The sequence below is a fragment of the Diadema antillarum genome, unplaced genomic scaffold (genome assembly GCF_040938485.1).
Source record: "Diadema antillarum isolate AM-2024a unplaced genomic scaffold, OU_Dant_1.0 seq00000094_RagTag, whole genome shotgun sequence".
NCBI classification, from domain to species: domain Eukaryota; kingdom Metazoa; phylum Echinodermata; class Echinoidea; order Diadematoida; family Diadematidae; genus Diadema; species Diadema antillarum.
In genome coordinates, this window is record NW_027271183.1 from 624060 (window position 1) to 645412 (window position 21353).

Consider the following 21353-nt stretch of genomic DNA (forward strand, 5'->3'; position numbering starts at 1 on the left):
ACTTTCACTTATATATGCAAATTAAGAAATGAAATATGCAAATTAGGAGTTGCCGCTGATGCAGTAATGCATTACCGCATCTATAGGCACATGTACAGTACCTACGTGTTCATTTCTGTTTTTAATCATTTTAACAAGTTACCGGGCAAACAAAAAGTACTTGGTGTCGCCGGAGTCGAATCAAAATAAATCAATTCAAAAGAATTCAATCAATTCGAAAGAATTGAATAACACTTATGCAAATATCTATGCAAATTGGTATACAAGAGGATACATAACTGGCAGAATTCTAGATTCTACAACGCATTGCTGCAATATGGATCTAAATCATAATTCTGAAGATAGTTATCATTGTATCAAGACTGGTTCACGATTCCTAGTGTGCTAAAGAGATACAAGAACCAAGCTTAAGTATTAAAACAAAACATGCATCTCATTTGCATAATAAGTATTATATTTTTCCATTTTCTCAACATAATTTCCCCTAAAACAAAGTTTTGCTATTAAAATGTACCTTGGCGTAGTGAAAATATAGATATGCTATCGGTCAAACAAAGTGTAAATGGTGTCATCTGAGTACGAGGAAAATCAAGTACTGGAATCAACCAATTCAGAATTAAAAAAATGAATAACAATATTTGTAATAATGTATGCAAATTGGTATGCAAGAGGCTTTACTACGACAGGCTTCCAGATTCTACAACACATTGCAGCGATATATGAATCTGAATCATTGTAGTTATAATATCAAGACGCAAGTTGATTATTCTTTGGTGATAAAGGAGATACAAGAAAAAAAAACACAGCTATTAGAAATACCCTAATAATCTAATTTGCATATAAATTATACAAATAGTTGGCCATTTCTATGGATATATTCCCTAAAACAAAGTCTTGCTATCAAAATGTACCTTGGCGTACTAAAATACAGCTAAGGTATTGGGCAAACACGTTGCACATAATGATGTCGTCAGAGTCCGAAGTAAATCAAGTACTGGAATCAATCAATAAAGGAGAACTGAATGACACTAAAATGAAATATGTTTGCAAATTGATATTCAAGAGGCCGTAGACCAGGCAGGCTTCGAGATTCTACAACGCACTGCCGCAATATATGAATACGTTTCATAACAGTTACAACAATATCAAGACCTGTTAATGATTCCTGGTGTGATTAAGAGATGCAAAAATTAACTGCAACTACTAAACCACACACATCTATTATCTCATTTGCATAATAAATTTTGCAAATATTCACCCATTTTCTATGCATACTTACCACCAAAACAAGGTCTTGCCATCAAAGTTATCGAGCAATCACATCACTATACATTACTCTATGGATTAGTGCAAGGTCGCTTTATCCTTCCCTGTACTTTGTCGTTTTCATTGGATAGATTGGTTCATAATTATTTTCAATCTGTTGAATTTAAAATCAAGTGGCGACTTTCATAAATCTCGTCATAATTTATGGTTTTTTTTATTTATCTCTTCACCCAGTCTGCAGGCTCAAGCAAAAAAAAAATGTAAGAAAAATCCTGGTATCTCGGACAGTGTCGGAAACAGAAACGAAGGATGAACTTTGTAATTCTAGTCATCAACACCATTATATTTTGGCTGAAAAGAAACATAATCTAAGTCAAAAAGTCAATTTCTCAATCGAGCTAAATTGATCTACATTCATACAAGGTTTGCATCATCACATTGTTGCTAACATGCACACACTGCTGTACATCGTAGGCCTAATTTGTGACATTTGCATCGAAATGTTCTGCAATGCTTACGGCAACTTTGCAGGATTGGAGCTAGATATATCAGTTGTACAGGCTGTAGACCAGATCAAAACGTTCCCATCCATTGTCTACTGGTGAACAAGAGATCAGGTCTGGCACAGTGAGCAGGATTTTCTTCCTTTTTTATCTTATTTTTTTTATACTGGAGTATTGTCGTTGGACTGCTTCTCGAGCGTTCAGTATACTTTTGTCGGTAAAATGGCGGAACATTTGTGCCAAACGAGCTTGTGTGATGCATCTTTTTAATCGAATATAAGTTTATTTTTATAAAGACGACTGATAACAATCATGTTCTTGGAACCCTTTAGTTTTCTTCTCGTACAAGCAGCATCTTTGATGATTGTGAGTCATTGATCACTTGCTTTAATAAGAGTGCTACTGTCAGTATCAGTCTGGCAGAAAAAGCACAACTCCAGTATCTACGGAAGAAGGCCTCTTTAAGGTAGCAATCGGATCGATGTTATCTCTCAAGGGAACAAAAGTAACTTTATGTTCGCAAGGTAGTGGAAAACCAAGGCCCTCCATGAAAAGATCCATATCCTAATTCTTGGGCAGAAATTCAAGTGACAATGTGGATATTCAAAAACTATACTTGATCAAGCATATAATAAGAGGCAATATGGCGACCATTTACGTCTGATATGAAGTGGAATCTTCTGTATGTAACATGGTTTCTAATGAGTATTCATTATTCCTTAGTTCTGACAGTCCACTGGCCCTTAAAGCTATAGAGGCCTGTTTGCTAGGAATGCCGTTTCTATGATCTGAATCACACCTGGTGAGAAATATCAGAAGTCAGACAGACAAGGGAGCGTGGCGTCGTCCAGTTAAGAATAAATTGAAATGCATCATACTTGGTGGTTATCACTGGCGGCATGTTATCCAAGTATACTGAAAGCAAAAAAACAAAAAGGAACAGGAAGGTGTAAACCCCTTATTTCGCAGATTGCACTGGCCGATGCAATTTCAGAGTTCGAACTGTCTTGGAACTTGACTAAGTTACATTCTCATAACAGATGTAGAAGGATGAAATATAGGTAGCTGTGTGCCACACGTTTTTTTTTTTTTTTCGATTTCTTCTCCCTCACTGCTATTCTAACATCGTTATTTAAGTTTATCATGATAAGGCGCGGTCAGAGTGGCAAAAGATCGCAAAGTTTAAGATCGCGAAGTCTTCACGATCTTTTGTTGTCCGGTCACACTGGCAAGAGATCGAGAAGTTTGGAGAGGACAGCATTATAAAATGAAATATCCCTAGCTGTAGTGGGAAGTTTCGCGGAAAGTTTGCAGTAATACGCACTTGAAAAACTTCAAGATCTTAAAGATTGCGATCTGAAGCTTTTCGATAATTTGCCAATTTGGCCGCGCCTTGTGAGATCTTGGAGATCGCGATCTTAAACTTCTTGATCTTTTGCCAGTGTGTGATCGCGGCTATTCTACAAACTTAACTTTCCAATGGATCCTTCTCCAGTCTTTAATATATATATATATATTATAAACGCTTCATATTAAGAGAAAATAGAATAAAACCACCTATCCCATTTCAACCTAGACGAATGTTTGCTATATACAATCATACGTAATCATTTTATATATTATCATATATATATACATGTAATTACCACGCTCTGGTTAACTGGGCAATAGAATTTCCGTGCTAATGCTACAGATTTGCATATAGGAACAATACAATAATGGATGTTGCCTATTAATGGCATTGTTCGATGACATTCCCCCCCCCCCCATAAAAAGTTGAGTCATGATCCGCGTAGAGAGAGTTTTCATCAATTCGTTTTGCGATTATCGATGTACTAAAAATATTTTTCATTATATTAACAATTTTATGGTAATATTGCAGCTATTTTGTATGTATTATGCAAATTAGATGTTAAAGTTCATTCGCTTGAAAAAGACACGTTTTCTTGTTTTTTGTTTTAGTTTTTTGTTTTTGTTTTTGTTTTTGCCCTAGCGCAATCATTTTTGGTTAAGAATCGGGTTCCTAACTTGAATTCTTAAAAAAAATCCAAAAGGACCATTTTAGAGGATTTGAAAAATAAAATTTTACCAGGGTATATAGGCTATTGAATGAACTGCATGTGCATGAAACTCATGAAGCCTACATAAGAATTTGCATACCAATTACAATACATGTACATGTATTTGCATTTACATGTATTTTGATACCACTGAGAAGGGATTCTGATTTCATCTCACCCTCAAAACCTTCAAGTGTATATATCTAGTGTTCTTAACTTTCCTCTCAAGAAAAAGAAATATAAAAAATCTCTCAGTGTTAATATATCTGCATATTTCAGTACTAATTTGCATAATTATGAAAGAAATATATCATTAACCAACTGAGAAACGTTTATCCCTCAAGTTGCTAATTCCATTCTATGTACATAGATTTCAAATCACTTTTTTCCAGCTCGTTTACAAAAAAAAAAAAAAAAAATCTAGAAAATGCGAGTCTGAAATTCACAATTTCTGTGGCTGGGCAGCCATTTTGTTTATGCAAATTAGATGGTCAAGATCAGTGAATTTTGCTTGGGAACTGGATTTTTCCTAACCCTCAAAACCTTAAAGTTTATAAACTTTAAGGTTTTGAGGGTTAGGAAAAATCTAAATATGTATACATATTTAGTGTTTAACTTGCCTCTCAAGAAAAACATCGTAACAATTGCTCTTCCAGTGTTAATATATATTTATCTGCATATTTCAGTACTAATTTGCATAATTATGAATAGAATATACTATTTACCATCTAAGAAACGTTTATCCCTCAAATTGCTACTTCTATTATATGTACAAAATATCAAATCACTTTTTTTTCCAGCTCGTTTGTAAAGAATTTCTAGAAAATCCGTGTCCGAAACTGACAATTTCTGTGGCTGGGTAGCCATTTTGTTTATGCAAATTAGATGGTCAAGATCGATGAATTTCGCTTGGGAACCGGAATTTTCCTGACCCTCAAAACCTTAAAGTCTACATATTTAGTATTTAATCCGCCTCTCAAGAAATAAAAAATGTCAATATTACTCTTCCAGAGTTAATGTATATATATATATATATATCTGCATATTTCAGTCCTAATTTGAATAATTATGAATAAAATATACTTTTTACCACCTGAGAAACGTTTATGCCTTATAAATTGGTAATTCTATTATCTGTACAAACATTTCAAATCACTTTTTTCCAGCTTGTTTGCAAAGAATTGCTAGAAAATGCGTATCTGAAACTGATAATTTTTGTAGCTTGGCAGCCATTTTGTTTATGCAAATTAGACGGTGAAGATCGGTGAATTTCGCTTGGGAACCGGATTTTTCGGATTCAGCATACTCAAATTAGGTAAAAGAGACCGGATCCCAACTTTTACTCAAAAATGCCTCTAACACCATTTTAGAGAGCCCTTTTGCAGAAATCCCACTAGACTACCACTACATAGGTGCCTACAAAACATTTTTATCACATTTTGTTACAAGTAATGCTATTGTCACTTACACACTTTTGTCTTTCAAATTGCTTTTATTGCAACTGATAAACAATTACATAAATTACATTTGTCTTTGGTAGTAAATTGTAATTGTGGCTCATCCAGCATACATATACCGTTAATCTCTGTGCTCGTTTTCATGTCTTCATTCATTCATTCATTCATTCATTCATTCATTCATTCATTCATTCATTCATTCATTCATTCATTCATTCATTCATTCATCATACAACTATGTCAGATTTTAACTCAGGCTACATGTACCAATCTGTTTGCCTGACTCACTCTGTTTAATCAAAAGTCACTTTGATTAAGTTCAAAGTTACCATGCACTTTTTGGTCACGTGATCCATGGCCTCGATTCACTTTGTTCGTTTGTTTTGGGTATGTTTTGTTTTTTTCTCTCTCAGACTCGTTAAGATGACAACTTTCTCTGTTAGTCTTTCTCTTTGCCACATACTGGAAAACAGTTGAATTTGCACTCTTCGTTTCCGTTTGAGCCCCGGCTGAACAAGCAAATCCGCCTTGAAGTAACGTCCCTCACCTCATTCTCTATCATGCCTAACCCAAACCCTAAACAGAGACCCACTCCCCGTATCGCAACCTCCCCCCCCCCCCACACACACACACAGAAAAGCTCACCACTTTATATTTCGCATACACTGTACACCCACAATGTTATTTGTTAATAGTATTGCTACCTTTGTATCACAATGCTAATTGATCACAATTATTTTGATTTCGTTGAAGGCATCCTTGTACATTACCTGTCTAGACTGTCTGCTGTAGGAAGCTTATGGGAAAATATAGTTCCCATATGCCTGCAGAACAGTCAATTATTGCTCTAAAATGTACACTCATACATAAGAAATTTGTGAAAGAATGCCATGATATCACAATTTCATTTCATTTGTACAGAGGGAGACAAAATTGAAGAAAAATCAAACCCCATATCTCTACCTCTCTGCTTAATTAATAATTTCTTGCTTTCCAACACAATTTCAGTTGGGTATGATGAAAATGTGAAATATTAACCAAAAAGGTTTGCCGGAAGAACTATATTATAGGCCTACAGTCTCAGAGCATATTGTTACTACCGGTACATAATTTCTTTTTATGATCAATCGTGGATAACGGACAAATTGGGCCACCACAGCAGTATCTATCTGTCTTCCATGCTACAGTGAATCACATGCAGCTTGTTGGAAAATACGATTGATAGGGTATGATCGATCATCATGTAACGTTTACGTAGCCACTACTGAGTGGGGAGGGTGCTTCAGGAATAAAAGTTATATGTTTGCGACCATTTATTTCACACTTTTGATCTCTAATACTAAAAAATAAAAAACGACTCATAATTCTGGCAAATCACATCAGCCAGACGAGTTTCTTGTTAAACTAGTACCCTCTCGATGTATTGTAAGCAAATTGAAAATGGTGGAAGTATGTTTTGGTCTTAAACAAGATGAAACTGACTGCATGACACCAAAACTACAGGTGCTAGTGTAAGAGCCGAGAATGCCTCCCCATCCCCCCCCCCCCTCGATTCTATGGCAGACTTTAGCAAACATATCAGACACAGTCTACTTATGATTTTGTGTCAATGCCACAGTGATATTAGCCTTTTGTCAAGGCCCTCTTGCTGTATGGTGAAGAGAGTCCAGCTGAGTGAGGTAGCGCAAGGGCCTTTTGAGATCTGCTCGCTTCGCTCGCCCATTAAAGCGAGAGGGCCTTGACAAAAGGCTACAGTGATGTTTGTCTCCCTCTTCACCATCTAGCTTACTGGCAAGCTTGGAGGGACTGTGTGATAAGAGAAGAGGAGAGCTGAGGGGGAAGGCTAAGTTATATGATGCACTGGGGAGCCATGGAGGACTCAGCCACAGACCCTAGCTTGTAAGGATGCTGTAAATCCAGTGTTCACCACAACAGGTGCTCTAACTGGATAACTAGTGACAGATGCGGTCACTGCATCCCTAAGGTGTGCGGAAAACTGCAGAAAGTTGTTCCCCTAGTAACCTCTATCAAAGGCATCTTTATTGGGTTGTTGTTTTTTTCCACTTTGTTCCAAGATTGACAGGGTGTTTAGACACACAAAAAAAATTATACTAGAACGGTATAGCTATACCAAAATGGTATGACAGCTTTCAATGAATTTAATACGTCTGAACGCTGACTAACGAAACGATGTATGACGAAACGATATATAGCGGAACGAGGGTCAGAGCATCGCTTCAAACTAGAACTCGATAACGAATCAGCATTCCATCATGTCCATTATGCGTCTGAACATACGGCGACCATAGAACGGTGTAACTGGGCAGGGCTTAATGGGAGTGCACACGAAAGGTGACCCCATAGCTGTCACTCATGACCATAACAGCATGCGCAGTGAGAAACTGCACATCTACACGACGTTCTCCAGAACGGCCGAGATTAGCGTCTGAATGGTCTGTCGGCTATACGATGATTCTTTATGCGTCGTTTCTTTATCAAGTTCGGGTATAAAGTGGCTTACGTCTGAACAGTGGGGGTAGCCACAGTATTCTCCTATGACAACATATGTCTGGTGTTTTGAATGAGTATGTCTAATTTTCATTTCACTGTAACTCTGGTTGTGGAGGTGTCGCGGCTGAGTGGATAAGAGCGCTCGTCTCTGAATGACCTGAGCATGGTATGGTCTGTGGGTTCAAGCCCATGCCAAGCCTGACATGTTTGACCTTCAGCAATGCACTTTGTCCACATTGCTGCTCTCCACCCAGGAGTATAAATGGGTACCCAGTAGGATGAGAAAGTTCATGTTTCTTGATCCGCAAGTGCGTGCCTGTATAATGGCTGCGACTACATGCAGGTCTGCCAACATTCTCACATCTAAATCAGGGAGATTCCATACAGCAATCAGGGAGATATCTGTGTGTTACATCCATTTCAATGCGTGAGAATAATTCCCTAATCAGGAAGATTTAGATATTCTCTTATTCAGCCATGAACAGATTTTGACATTTTCAGGGAGACTCCTGCAGAATCAGGGAGACTTGGCAGCTCTGTACATGTAGCTGGAATGCTCCCCAGGGAGTGGAGAGTGAGCACTGCCAGTGCTGGTTGGAAACAATGTATCCACTGACCTGGGAAGTAATAGTCTGTAAAGTGCATTGACAGACTTACTTGTGACAAGTGTGAAATGTGCTACGTATACAAAAAACTAGCTGTTATTATCATTATGCATTGTTTCTCTGCCTGAGGGCTGTTTTCCATCCTCCATTCCTCTCCCCCTGTCCTGCATGTCTGTTACACTGTATGTCTTCCATCTTTCCTGTTATTGTTTTGTTAGTCCCTGTCAATGTCATGTCCTTATGTACATCTCTGTCCTCATCTCCGTCTCTACCTTTGTCCCTGTCCCTCGCTCTGTTCCTGTAGGCCTATCTTCATCACTCATAACTACATTAATGAATGTCATATTCACTGATGCCAAGGACACACTCCCAATAAGTTTTTTTGTTTGCTTGGTTTTTTTTTTTTTTTCTACATTTACAGATGTGTCCCCCAACATGTTCAAAACTATTGCATTGTTATGCTGACAGATGTGAGGGAATTGTTTGCTGGAAACAAATGTCACTGAACAATAACCCGAACTACATGATTAGGCGCATAGACTACAGACCTGCAGACATTCTGATGGAGGAATGGATCACAGTTACTGCGAATACACCACGCATTTTGCAAACTGGGACTTGAGAGACAAATTCGTCGTCGAGAACCATGATGATGGGGAATGATGATATATAGATATAATTATGCATTTTCAGAAGAAACTGAATGATTTTCCAGCTTGGAGACAGCTTACAGTGCATTTGTGTCATATGAGGCAATATTTTCGCCAGTCGATGATTCAATTCAGTTCAATTCAATTCAATTACATGACTTACCAGTCGACTCACAAAATTCATGTAAATGAACACAAAATATACTGTGTATTCAGACTCGCAAAAAGGAAAAATGTTTGTACTTCCCCCCCCCCAAAAAAAAAAAACCCACAACAACAACCAAAACAAACAAACAGAGACAAAGGTGCTTTCTCAAAGACTGAACATTTCTTATATTTCTCACAATAGAACTTGATAGCATGACTGCATACAGCAGGGGGAAAATCACAATTCCTCTTTTTGGGGGTGAGGACTTGAAGTAATACTTGAACACTTTTCCCCCTTCTGAGGCAAATATATCCTCAAGCAACCACGTCATTCCATACTTTAAAACAGAGAGAATCCAGAACACCACGGAGCACCCTGTCTATGGTGGTTGTAAAGTCAATAAATCACTCACATGCACAGGTGCATTTCATATTTTGGATACACCGATAATGGAAACTCATGTTAACAAACCCAACCACAAAATCTAATACCACATACACAGAAATCTCTAAAGGACAAATGTCTCTACTACTTACATTCCCTTTCAATCAAATCACATCTCCGATAGTGTCCCCCACCCCTCTGATACCCCCCTCCAATCTCCATGCCCACCCCCCCCCCCCCAGCAAAAATTATAATAGGTGTACTATGCTCAGCAAACCACACAGGCAGATTGCAACAATGTCACTTGAAATCATCATACGTTGTCAATTGATGTTTCTGTGAAATTGGTTCCAGGAATGCGTGTATTCAACACATTTCGGTAATAATGTAAGATCTGACATGTGCCATTAACAGATGTTCCAGTAATTTCCGTTGCATTTCCTTAACAAGGCAAGTGCCATAATGTGTCTCGCCCATTTGAGTACAAGAAATTGTACGCGAATGGGATATAACAGATAAACAAAAAGAGATATAACAGATAAAAAGAGATATACACACACAAGACAAAAAAAAGGTAACTTATGCGAACTTACTTTCCCATCACAATGTTACCTCAGAACTTCTCACAATGGATCACTTTGGTCTTTTTAACTCATTGAAGACTAGTCCCGAGTATGCTCGGGCAGGTGTCTATGGGAAATGCATGTTATAGCGAAATCAGCCCGTCCTCAACGGGTTAAGCCAGAGCATTACAAGAGAACATGCAACCCTTGCTTCATTTTCATCTTGTATCATGCAGCTCATTACAGTTCACTGCAAGTTGGATGAAGGGTCGACTGAGTTCAGTTACATCACCACTGATATTTTGAGAGGAATATCTCACATACAAAGTGCAAACCCGCTTCGCTTCCGAATGATTGTCAAATTTTAAACTGATAGAAGGCTGATATGAACAAATAGATAAACAGATTGGATGTACATTAATAGTCAGAATGGACCCAAATCGTAACAGAGATAAGCAATGCTGTTGTTTTATCTTTTTTTTTTTTAACATCATGCTTCAACATAGGAGTCTATGACTTAAACACAAACACGCACATACACACACACATACACATAAACATACACAAACATGCAAATACAAGCACAAACACATACATGCACAAACTAAAACATCCTTTTGATGCTGCACTGTGGACTAAGATACAGTATATGACTACTGTAAAACAATATTTTCGTGGCATGAAATTTTCGCGAATTGGAGCTGACGGCCTTTTTCATGGCATGAAATTTTCACAAGTTGCCTCTAACATTCAATGCATATAGTGTAGATGAGAACTTTCGCGTGCATTTTAATTTCGGGAATCTCGGCTCTCCCGAAATTAAAATGCACGCGAACATTCCTCATTTTACAGTTTTCACTCAAGATAACCTTGCTAGTGGAAGCATTTCACTCAGAGGGCGCTATCAGTATTACAGTATTATCACCCCATCAATATAATACAAAGTTGTACACCTTGATCAAGGGGGATCATGTGAGGAGTAATACATTGTTTGAGAATGATGTATACACCAGGCAGGACTTGAACCCCACGCCCCCTGGTTAGGAATCAACAGACATATCCACTGGACACCACACTTCTCCATGCATACAAACTCTGTCACAAGAGGGTGAAAGTTTTCTGCACAGTTTAAAAGGGCCCCTGAAATCCAAATGCATGTTGATTTGTGTTGATTTATGATACCCTCAACATCACTTTTGTGGTGAAACGAATATCTACAAACATTCCATATATTTCTAACGATTTTTGTTTTTTGTTAGTCACATCAATATCACGGAAACATGCAAGTTATGCTGAGTCGAGGGGAAGGTGCATTCCATTGTCTTTTGTTAAACATTTCAGTACTATAGCAATGATTGACATATGAGGTCATCTGAGGAATATTGGTTTGGAAGGATTTTTTGTGGGCGTTCCCAAGTAATGTGAAGAAAAATAGAAGAAAAAATCGTTAAAAATATATGGAATGTTTCTAGATATTCGTTTCACCGCAAAAATGATGTTGAGGGTATCATAAATCAACACAAATCAACATGCATTTGGATTTCAGGGGCTCTTTAACTACCGGTATCAACTTGGACCCCATATACAGTGAGCGAAAAGGCCTTCATTTCAGTGTAAACGCACAAAAGGCCAAATGCGGGGCCAAAATTGGTCGCGCATTTGGCCACACTCTGGAGGTGGTCTCGGCCGCGGCCGAGCCGCAGCCGAGCCGCAGCCGAGCCCGGCCTTTTCTCAGTGTAAACGCAAACTGGGCCAAATGCGCGGCAAATTTTAGTCTGGCTTCCAGACCCTCTGCCCGTACTATTTCGCTATTCAGGATATTAACCCCCTCAACGTCGAAAACTAGTATAGTTTAAGGTGGTTTTGTCCTGCAAAGGATTCTTCCTTCGGCAAAGGCCTTTGCCGAACGGCGACTTCGTTGCCCCGGAATCCAGTTGGCAAAAGGTCTGGAAACCAGACTATACCAAATTGCGTTTGTTTACAAGCAGAGCGCCACTACGACAAAATATTGAAAGGTTTGAATTAAAAGCCCGGGCCCAGCCCCGCACTGTAAACGGACAGAATTGCAGGGCTCAGCCCAGCCCCGCACTGTAAACGGGGTCAGAGAGCATTCAATGGCAGAGCAACCCGTTGAAGACGAGTCCCAAGAATAGTCAGGCAGGTGTCTATGGGAAATGCGTGTTGTAGCAAAATCAGTCCGTCCTCAACGAGTAAAGGTATGACATAATCTCTATATAAGCCTGCAGAAACTGTTGATTTTTGCTATAAAATGGACACATATGCAAAAGATATGTGTGAAATAATGTTGTGATGACATGATTTCAGTTGGGTAATGATTAAATTGCAAAAAAAAATTAGCTATAAAGGTATGCTGACTATATGACATTAAGGGAACATATCTGCTCATGGTTGCTATGGAATATTTTATGATCGATTATCAATACTTCAAAAATCGGGCCATATATTCACTGATCTAATTGCAGGTAACTTGTTGGGAAATACTGCTGCTAGGGCATGATCAATCATTACAAAACATGGAGGGCACTTGGGAATAAAAAAATCATTTTACACTTTTGATTTCAAAATACTCCAAAAACAACTTTTTATTTTTGCAAATTGCCTCAGCCAAACCTTTTTTTTTTTTTCGCTTTGTTTTGTTTTGTTTTGTTTTTTGATAGACAATTTTGATAATTTAATGTTGCAAGCAAATTCCATATGGTGGAAGATGAATTTTGAGCCCTTCTGAGAATTATGAATAATCAATTGAGGGTATCGCCAATACGTAGGTGCCGTGCACAGAGCAGCGTTTTAGATGCATTATGGGATACCTCATGGGACAAACTTGCCCCGGTTTTGGCTGCACATGCACTTACATCACGCTCTGTCTTTATAAAAAGGTATTTTTTGTTGAAGATTTCTTTGCTTTCCATCATGTGACCAGCACATTGAAGCCTTGCAGTAGTGAACCATGACTCTAGTGACCGCAAATCAGTAAAGCTTACACACTTTCAACTCTTTTAAGCTGAATTATAGCCAAGAAAACAAGGAAGAAGTAGAATTTACGCGGTGCGTAATATATGTCCCCGCCGGAAGTAGCATTTTGTAGCAAAATGTACAATACAGGTCACAAATCAAGGTCAAAGGTCAAAGAAATCAAAGGTCAAAATTCTGTGTAGCAGTTTTGAAGCCCTCACCTGCTGCCATCACATAAAGCAAACGGAATCGAAATCGGGTTAGAAATGGCGAAGGAGTAGCATTTTGTAGCCATTGTACAATATAGGTCAAAAATCAAGGTCAAAGGTCAAAGAAGTCAAAGGTCAAAGTTCTGTGTAGAAGTTTTGAAGCCCTCACCTAGTGCCATCACTTAAAGCAAACGGAATCGAAATCGGGTTAGAAATGGCGAAGGAGTAGCATTTTGTAGCAAAATGTACAATACAGGTCACAAATCAAGGTCAAAGGTCAAAGAAGTCAAAGGTCAAAATTCTGTGTAGAAATTTTGAAGCCCTCACCTAGTGCCATCACATAAAGCAAGCGGAATCGAAATCGGGTTAGAAATGGCGAAGGAGTACAATTGTAGCATTTTGTAGCAAAATGTACAAAACTGGTCAAAAAATCAAGGTCAAAGGTCAAAGAAGTCAAAGGTCAAAATTCTGTGTAGAAGTTTTGAAGCCCTCAACTAGTGCCATCACATAAAGCAAACGGAATCCAAATCGGGTTAGAAATGGCGAAGGAGTAGCATTTTGTAGCAAAATGTACAATATAGGTCAAAGGTCAAGGTCAAAGGTCACAACTGAAATTCTGTGTGGAAATTTCAAAGCTCCCACATAGTGCTATCATACAAAGCAAACAGAATCAAAATTGGCTCATAAATGACAGAGAAGTAGCAAATTGAAGATTTTGATCACACATGGACGCACACACGGACACACGGACGGACACACGGATGGACACACACACGTACGGAGCCCGTTTCATAGTCCCCTGCTCGAACTCGTTCGGCAAGGACAAAAAGGGCTAACAACGAAAAAGCAGACAAAGAACTCCATTGAATCGTATGGGAACTGCGACTCGCATGAGACAACCGGAAGCGAACAAGGGACCGAGGAATCCCACAGTGCACCTGTGACAGAGCTCTTCAGCGTGCGCAGGAGTTTTTTATGTCATTGGCGATAGCGAGAATTCCCACCTCCCCCGCCCCCCCCCCCCCCAAAAAAAAAAGGAAATGGACAAAAAGGATGAAACATACAAAGGACAGTTCTTACCTTGAGTCTCTTGGGAGGCATGCCAGTAAGGTAGGCATCGCTGAGGGCTCCCTGGGACGTCTGGTGTCTCTGGCGGGCGATGTCCTGGGTGATCACAGGAATCCAGTCCTACAACAGACAGGGTGACCAATGAATATCAATCCTCTACTTTGTTTAACCCTTTCTGCACCACCAACTCAAAAAAGCTTATGACTTTGTGCACAAGGATGCTGCCAACGGTAGTGAAAGGGTTAGTGAGGATTCAAATCAAGACAATATTAATTTGGTGTCATTTACCCCTGAGGGAACATCTTCATCATCAGTGTTGTCAATGGTCTGCCAGAGGGAGTTCTGAGTTCTGCACTGATCACTAAGCCAACATTGCCCAGTACTTTTTGTATTCATTTCATTGTTTTACCTTCCTATCCACTCTCACATGCTTGTACAAATTATGCACATGCCTTTGTAATAAATTTGCATTCTTTGGATATCGAAAATAAATGAAATAGTAATGAAATGAAAACTGCCCGGTACCCACTACTTCACATCAGTCAAGGTGGACATTGTATGTAGACATCTTGTCCAAATGTCCAAATATGTACACAATGGGCAGAAGAATATCTTTCAATTTCCTATTTTAGGGATGAGAGCTTTATACACTGTACAATGACGTTTGCACCAACTCCCAGCTCTTTTGACATGGGCTCAGTATAATTGCAAAGTGCGTAGTTGCTACTACGGTTCATATACCTTAGCAGAAAAATTCAAAGATATCACAGAAAACATTCAGAGATGGTAAAAAAGAATGCTTAAAAAATAAAGAAAAGGAAACAAGAAAAGGCTCACTGGTTCTACAGCTCTCTGCCAGTCATCGGTATCCATGGCGATGGCCCCAGCGGGGCTCCCTCGTCTGGTGGCCAGTCTTGGCTCATCGCGGCCTGCAGGTTTGGCAGTAGCCCCGCGCATAGGGATTCCTGTTAGGACGGGCAGATCCTGTACGGCACGCCTGGACCCCACCGCCGGAGCTGGATCGGGTTCCTGGACGTCAACTGCATCTTCAAATACCATTGTCTATTGGCGTTTCAAAGAAGGGGGGGGGGGGGAGATGATAAAAGGTTTAAGTTTTGGGGAAAAGCAGCAGACACCCACAAAAATTTTAATTCACAAGACATATTTCAATGGTTCAGCGCCCACAGAGTAGTTGTAAGGAGAATTATTAAAGAAGATATTGTAGTTGTAAAGTGGTGGCACCTTGCACGGTTTAGAATTTTCTAGCCTTGAAATCTATACTACAGGGATGTATATTTCCACTTGAATATGTGCCAAATAAATGGTTTCAAAAAACATGAGACCACAAATCTTCCTGTATATTATACAGCACTATTTTTTAAATTAATATAGGGCTACTACTGATCACACTTAATAAAAAGATTTTTTAAAAAGAAGAAGAAATGGAAATTCTGCCAGTGCTTGTGGCCACACAAGACCATAAGGTGGCAAAAACTGGCTTATTGAAAAAGCGAAAATTCCAATGAACCTGACATAACAAAACAATTACTGTCAATAATAATAATAATAATAATACATCTATATCGCGCATTTTCAATAAACGTACATGTTCAAATGCGCTTTACCAGTGGACTATCAATGTTAATGGAACACGGGGGTGTTTCATAAAGCTGTTCGTAAAGTTACGAACGACTTACTAGCGACTGGTGATCAGTTCTTGTGCTGAATTATGGAAATTCTGATAAGTATAGCACATCAGAACTGATCACCAGTCGCTCTACTTCTACTTCTATGGTGCTTCTCATCAAAGCCTGTTCAGCAACTGGATGAGGGTTTGTGGTGTGGTGCTTCAGACAGTGGATGCCATTTGTGCTTTGTGCATGTGCAAGTAAAAAATCTCTGCCATGCTTAATTGGCTTCTGTGGCTCTCTTGAACTGCTCAACAGAGGGCAGTTCAATGATGTGTTGAGGAAGCCTATCCCAGTCTCTGATTGTCCTTGGGAAAAAACTGTATTTGTAGGCATCCAAGGTAGAGCCGGTTCTCATAAAACGTTGATGTTGGCTGCTTCGTGTTGTTCTTTGTCTCTGTTTGAGGTAATGTGGTATAGGTACTGCAATTTGGTTGTTTATTGCTTTGTAGAAGGTGGTGAGTCGAGCTTGCTTTCTTCTGTCTTCTAGGGTAGGGAGACAGATACTTTCCCTCATAGCCGTGACACTGGCCTCTCTCTGGTAATTCCCACATACAAAGTGAACAGCTCTCCTTTGAATTTTCTCCAGCAGGTCTATTTGGTTTTGCTTGTAGGGGTCCCATACTGTTGATGCATACTCTAACTGTGATCGTACCGGGTACTAGGGTTATGTAGGTTAATTTCTTGATGTCGGTAGAACATTTCCCAAGGTTTCTCCGCAAGAATCCAAGGGTTTTCCCAGCTTTAGATGCTACAGCTTCAATGTGAGGTTTCCAGCTTAACTTCTCATGGAGTTCAATCCCAAGATAAGTTAGGGTTGAAACAGAGGCAATATCCTCATCCCCCATGGTATAAGTGTGAGTGGTGGGCCGTTTCCCTCTGTGGATTCTCATTGAGTAGCATTTCTCCGCATTGAGTTTCATCTGCCAGACATTGGACCACTCAAGGAGGGTATTCAAGTCGTCCTGGAGCTGGAGAGTGTCATCTGTGGATGATATTGTGCGAAATACTAGACAATCATCCGCAAACAGTTTGATGGTTGAGTTGATTTTGTCCCCGATGTCATTGATGAACAAGAGAAACATCAGCGGTCCAAGGACCGTGCCCTGAGGCACTCCTGAGTCAACATGGACAGATGGTGAAGCCTCCCCATCCACGACCACTCTCTGTGTCCTAGTAGTGAGCCATGTCTTGATCCATGCTTGGGTGTGGTCACCTATACCATAGAATGATAGCTTTGTCAGAAGACGTTGGTGGGCCACTGAGTCAAATGCTTTCGAGAAGTCTAATATCAGTACGTCGGTCTGATCCTTGTTGTCAAAGGATCTACTAATCTCCTCTAAGGTGGTGATGAGTTGAGACTCTGTTGAGTGCTTCTTACGAAACCCGTGCTGGTTTTTGGCTAGTATGTCATGGTCATCAATGTGCTCCATGATGGCATGGAAGATTACATGCTCCATGAGTTTGGTGGTCACACAAGTTAAGGAAACAGGACGGTAGTTGCATGGAAGACTTCTGTTACCTTTTTTATAAATGGCAACAATGTTGGCTGATAGCCAATCTGATGGTAGGCTACCACTCTCATAGGACTGGGTGAAAATCATTTGAAGCACTGGTGCAATTTGCTTCGCTGCTTCCTTCAGGGCTCGAATGGGAATGAGATCCGGTCCACATGCTTTTTGTGGATTCAGTGACCTAAGCAACTTCTCTATGCCGTCAGTCGTGAATTCAATCTTGGGCATTGCTGGGTAAGGGCTAGGTCCTTTGTCTGGTATTGTGGTTACATCTTCCTTTGTAAACACTGACTGGTATTGTTTGTTCAGTGCCTCTGCTTTTGCTGTGCTGTCAGTGGCCAGTCCCTCATCTGTCCGAAGAGTCGGGATACTTCCCACATCTTTCCTCTGGCTTTTGATGAAATGCCAAAACTTCTTTCCTGCTTCTTCTGTGTTTCTGTCAAAGATTCCTCCAACATACCCCTCATATGCTCTCTTAAGGCTGCTCTTGACCTTCTTCCGCATGTCTTTGAAGTCCTGCCAATTCCTCTCAGTGCCATGGCGTTTTGCCTTCTGCCATAATCTTTTCTCGTAAGTTATTCGTAACTTTACGAACAGCTTTATGAAACACCCCCCAGGTAAGTTTTTAAAAGTTGAAGGTGATGAGAGATTGCTGGTTGCGGAGAGTTTTGGGTAGTTGATTCCACAGTTTAATGCATCACTTAAAAAAAAAAAAACAAGTGAAAGAACATGAAAAACAACAAAATACCGATAATGCATGACCAACCTCATCACTACTTTCTGATTTCTGGTCCTCCTCCTCAACCTGTTTGGCTGCTGGTCCTTCACTCCCATCCACCTGGGGTCTAGCTACGGGTGGCTCCCTGGACCCAGCTGGGGATGAGGTTGCTGCTTTAGACTTGGCCTCCTCGGGCTTAGCTGGTTGAGGTTCTGCACGAGGTAAAAAGTGGGGACGATTCAATAACCTTTGGATTTGATCAAAATTTGTGTCACGGGAGGCAGAATTATCATGAGTTGTTGCTAAATATCAATTAAATCATGAAAAAAATTGCTAGAAATAAAAATGGTGTGAAATAAACCGCATGTATAGTGTTTTAGTGCATTTTAGACAGGTACAAAATGGGAGTTGCCATAACCGTAGTATCAGGCTAAGTGCATGGACTTAACTGCTTTTGCTTAACTGATTCAGAGTTATAACTTTTTTTTGCTTTTGTTTTCATGGAACATAACAGTAGGCATCTTTACGGAATATTACAGCATTATTATTGACATCTTTATCAGGTTCATCATTGTTATCATTATTACCAACTATTATCAACACATCTGTTATGTAGATTGCTTATTGCTCTAACATCAAAGTCACTTCACACACAGCAGACAAACATGAATAAACATAGTTGCATGTAAATCATGAATGAAGGCCCGCGTGAGCTAAGGCTCAACTCACCACTGGTTGCTGTAGCAGCAGGCTGTGCGGTGCGTCTGACGATGTACGGCATCACGTCCTGCTCGGTCAGCGTCCGCGTGCTCATGAAGTTCTGGACGTTGGTCAAGATCATCGGCATCCCCAAGGCGGTGAGCTCGGGGCTGTCCTGCGACAGGTATGTTGTCTGCAAAAGTGCAGCAGACACAGTAGAAATGTTTCCCTCTTTGCCAAGTTTTTGCTCACAAACTAACACAAAAACACCACTCTACCCCAGCATGCTCACCTACGTCAGAGGCAAAAAGTCTACACCTCCCTTCATGCATCAAGTCATATTCATTGGTACACAAAATCAAACCAAACTCTCAGTTTGGGGTGTGCAAAGATTCAAACCTACATTTCATTGTCACTTTTTATTACTCCAGGGGCCTGTTGCATAAAACTTTTTACCTGAGAAAAACTTCGGTAAGAAATTAAAACTCAGGTTAGCATGATTCTCCCACTGATTTTAGCACGGGGAAAAGCTGTGTTAAAAAGAATCTGAGTCTTCTCGGGATAAAAATCTTATGAAACAGGCCCTGGTGGAGACAAACTGTGATGTGTTGGGGGGGGGGGGGGGGCTTCCACAAGCAAGAAGAGGTACAGATAGACAAGCCTAACCCATCCCTACCAACTTGTCAAAATGAAGAATAAGACATCTGGGGCCCGTTTCATAAAACTTGTCATCAGTGACAAATTGTCATAGATGTGACAAGCTACTGAAATCCTTGCATCTGATTGGCTGAGAGCAAATTTGTCATAGAAATGTGGCAGTTGTCACTGATGACAAGTTTTATGAAACGGGCCCCTGGTTTAACTGTTCCACCTGATGAAAGAAGAGACCATTCTTCATATATTCAATCACAAACACACACACAAACACACCAACAAAAGCTTTGGGACTTTTGTAAATAAAGCTACGAATGCATGGTGCACTGGCATTGTAATGGCCACCTGCTTTCACGTCATGGACCCAACATCTCTACCAACTTTTTCACATGATCTGTTGCCTCCAGAAGATAATGCCATCACCCCAGGCCAGCTGGACCTCAGGGTCAACTATTCGTTGAAAGACCCTTCTCTCCACTCACCATTCTCTGCTGGAAGTAGTTTATTGCTGCCTGTTCACTGCCCCTAATGTAGACCAGAGCCGCCGCCATACGCTGCGTGGAGGTGCTTACGATTTGCCTGACCTCGTTGGGATAGTCCACCATGGCTGCAGGACAAGAACACAGAGATATGATTTGCAACATTATTTTTTAACTGGTCTCAGTTTCAAGTTCCTTTTTGCTTTTTCCTTTTTGTGGGGGGGGGGGGGGGTGGAAGGGGAGAGGAATAATTTCTTTTGTCTATGATGAGAATCAACTCCTCCCAATAACCTCAATAGGGACTCAAGGTCAATCTAAGTTGTACAGTGCTCACCCGTTAATCAGGAACCCGCTTTAGCAGGAACCCTGCTTATGTGCAACAAAACTTGATGCAACAAAATTTTCATGTGTTATTTCCACCGCTTTATTGGAACCATGAACCGCTTCATCGGGACATATCTGGCAGAAACACTTCCATTTTCCGTGATAATAAGTAAATCCTTAGAAAAAAAAAAAGCAAGGATTTAATTTCCTTCCCAGAAGGATGATTTCCTCACTAGTTCTCAATAGATTATGCCGACTGCGCAGAAGAGGTGGTCTTATTGAGCGTTATCTTATCGAGCGTCGTCAGCTTCTACTCGCGCACTTACACTGTAATAGAGTCCACTGATCTCACCAGCCAGCCAGCTACACATGTAACAGAGAGACCGAGCTCTCTTCCCGCTTAGCCCTCCTGCATACTGCATTATGCTCTCATCAACTCATGTGTGACGGTGTGTGCGTGCCAACACATGTAGAGCACTGTGTGAAACTTCAGCTTTGAGATCACACACACAGTCTAGTCGTCCACTATATGCAGGTCTGCTTCTAATCGCCCCTTTCCCAGGGCCCCATCCTTGCAATCTACAAGCGCCCGTACGCAAATTCCTTTCTACCACTGCACTAGCCTGGCCAGGTGGCTGGCATGCTTGTTCGGTGTCAGACTGTCAGTTTCCATCTCTCTACCATTGTTTGTTTTTTTTCCCTTATTCTTCACCTTACATGATACACCTGCATGGCTGCTAGCAAGTGGTTTGTTGTTTAAAGTGAAAACTAAGTTTCGGTAAGCGCTTGAGAACCCGTCTAGCACCATTTCATTTTTGCTTGCAATATATCGAAAGAGTCCACTAAGAAACTTACCTGGCGGACGCGGTTTGCCGGAATG

At 40.3% G+C, this 21353-nt stretch overlaps 1 protein-coding gene across 1 annotated transcript in view; it reads right to left on the reverse strand.

The window, feature by feature from the left end:
- LOC139726639 (uncharacterized) overlaps window positions 1–21353 on the reverse strand; it is an 80335-nt gene that overhangs the window by 31117 nt on the left and 27865 nt on the right. Inside the window, exons 20-24 of the mRNA XM_071637629.1 lie at window positions 20153–20277; window positions 19047–19209; window positions 18366–18529; window positions 15235–15459; window positions 14410–14517 (exon numbers count right to left, since the gene is read on the reverse strand). Coding sequence (XP_071493730.1) covers window positions 14410–14517; window positions 15235–15459; window positions 18366–18529; window positions 19047–19209; window positions 20153–20277 — 785 coding nt within the window. The remainder of the gene's footprint in view (window positions 1–14409; window positions 14518–15234; window positions 15460–18365; window positions 18530–19046; window positions 19210–20152; window positions 20278–21353) is intronic.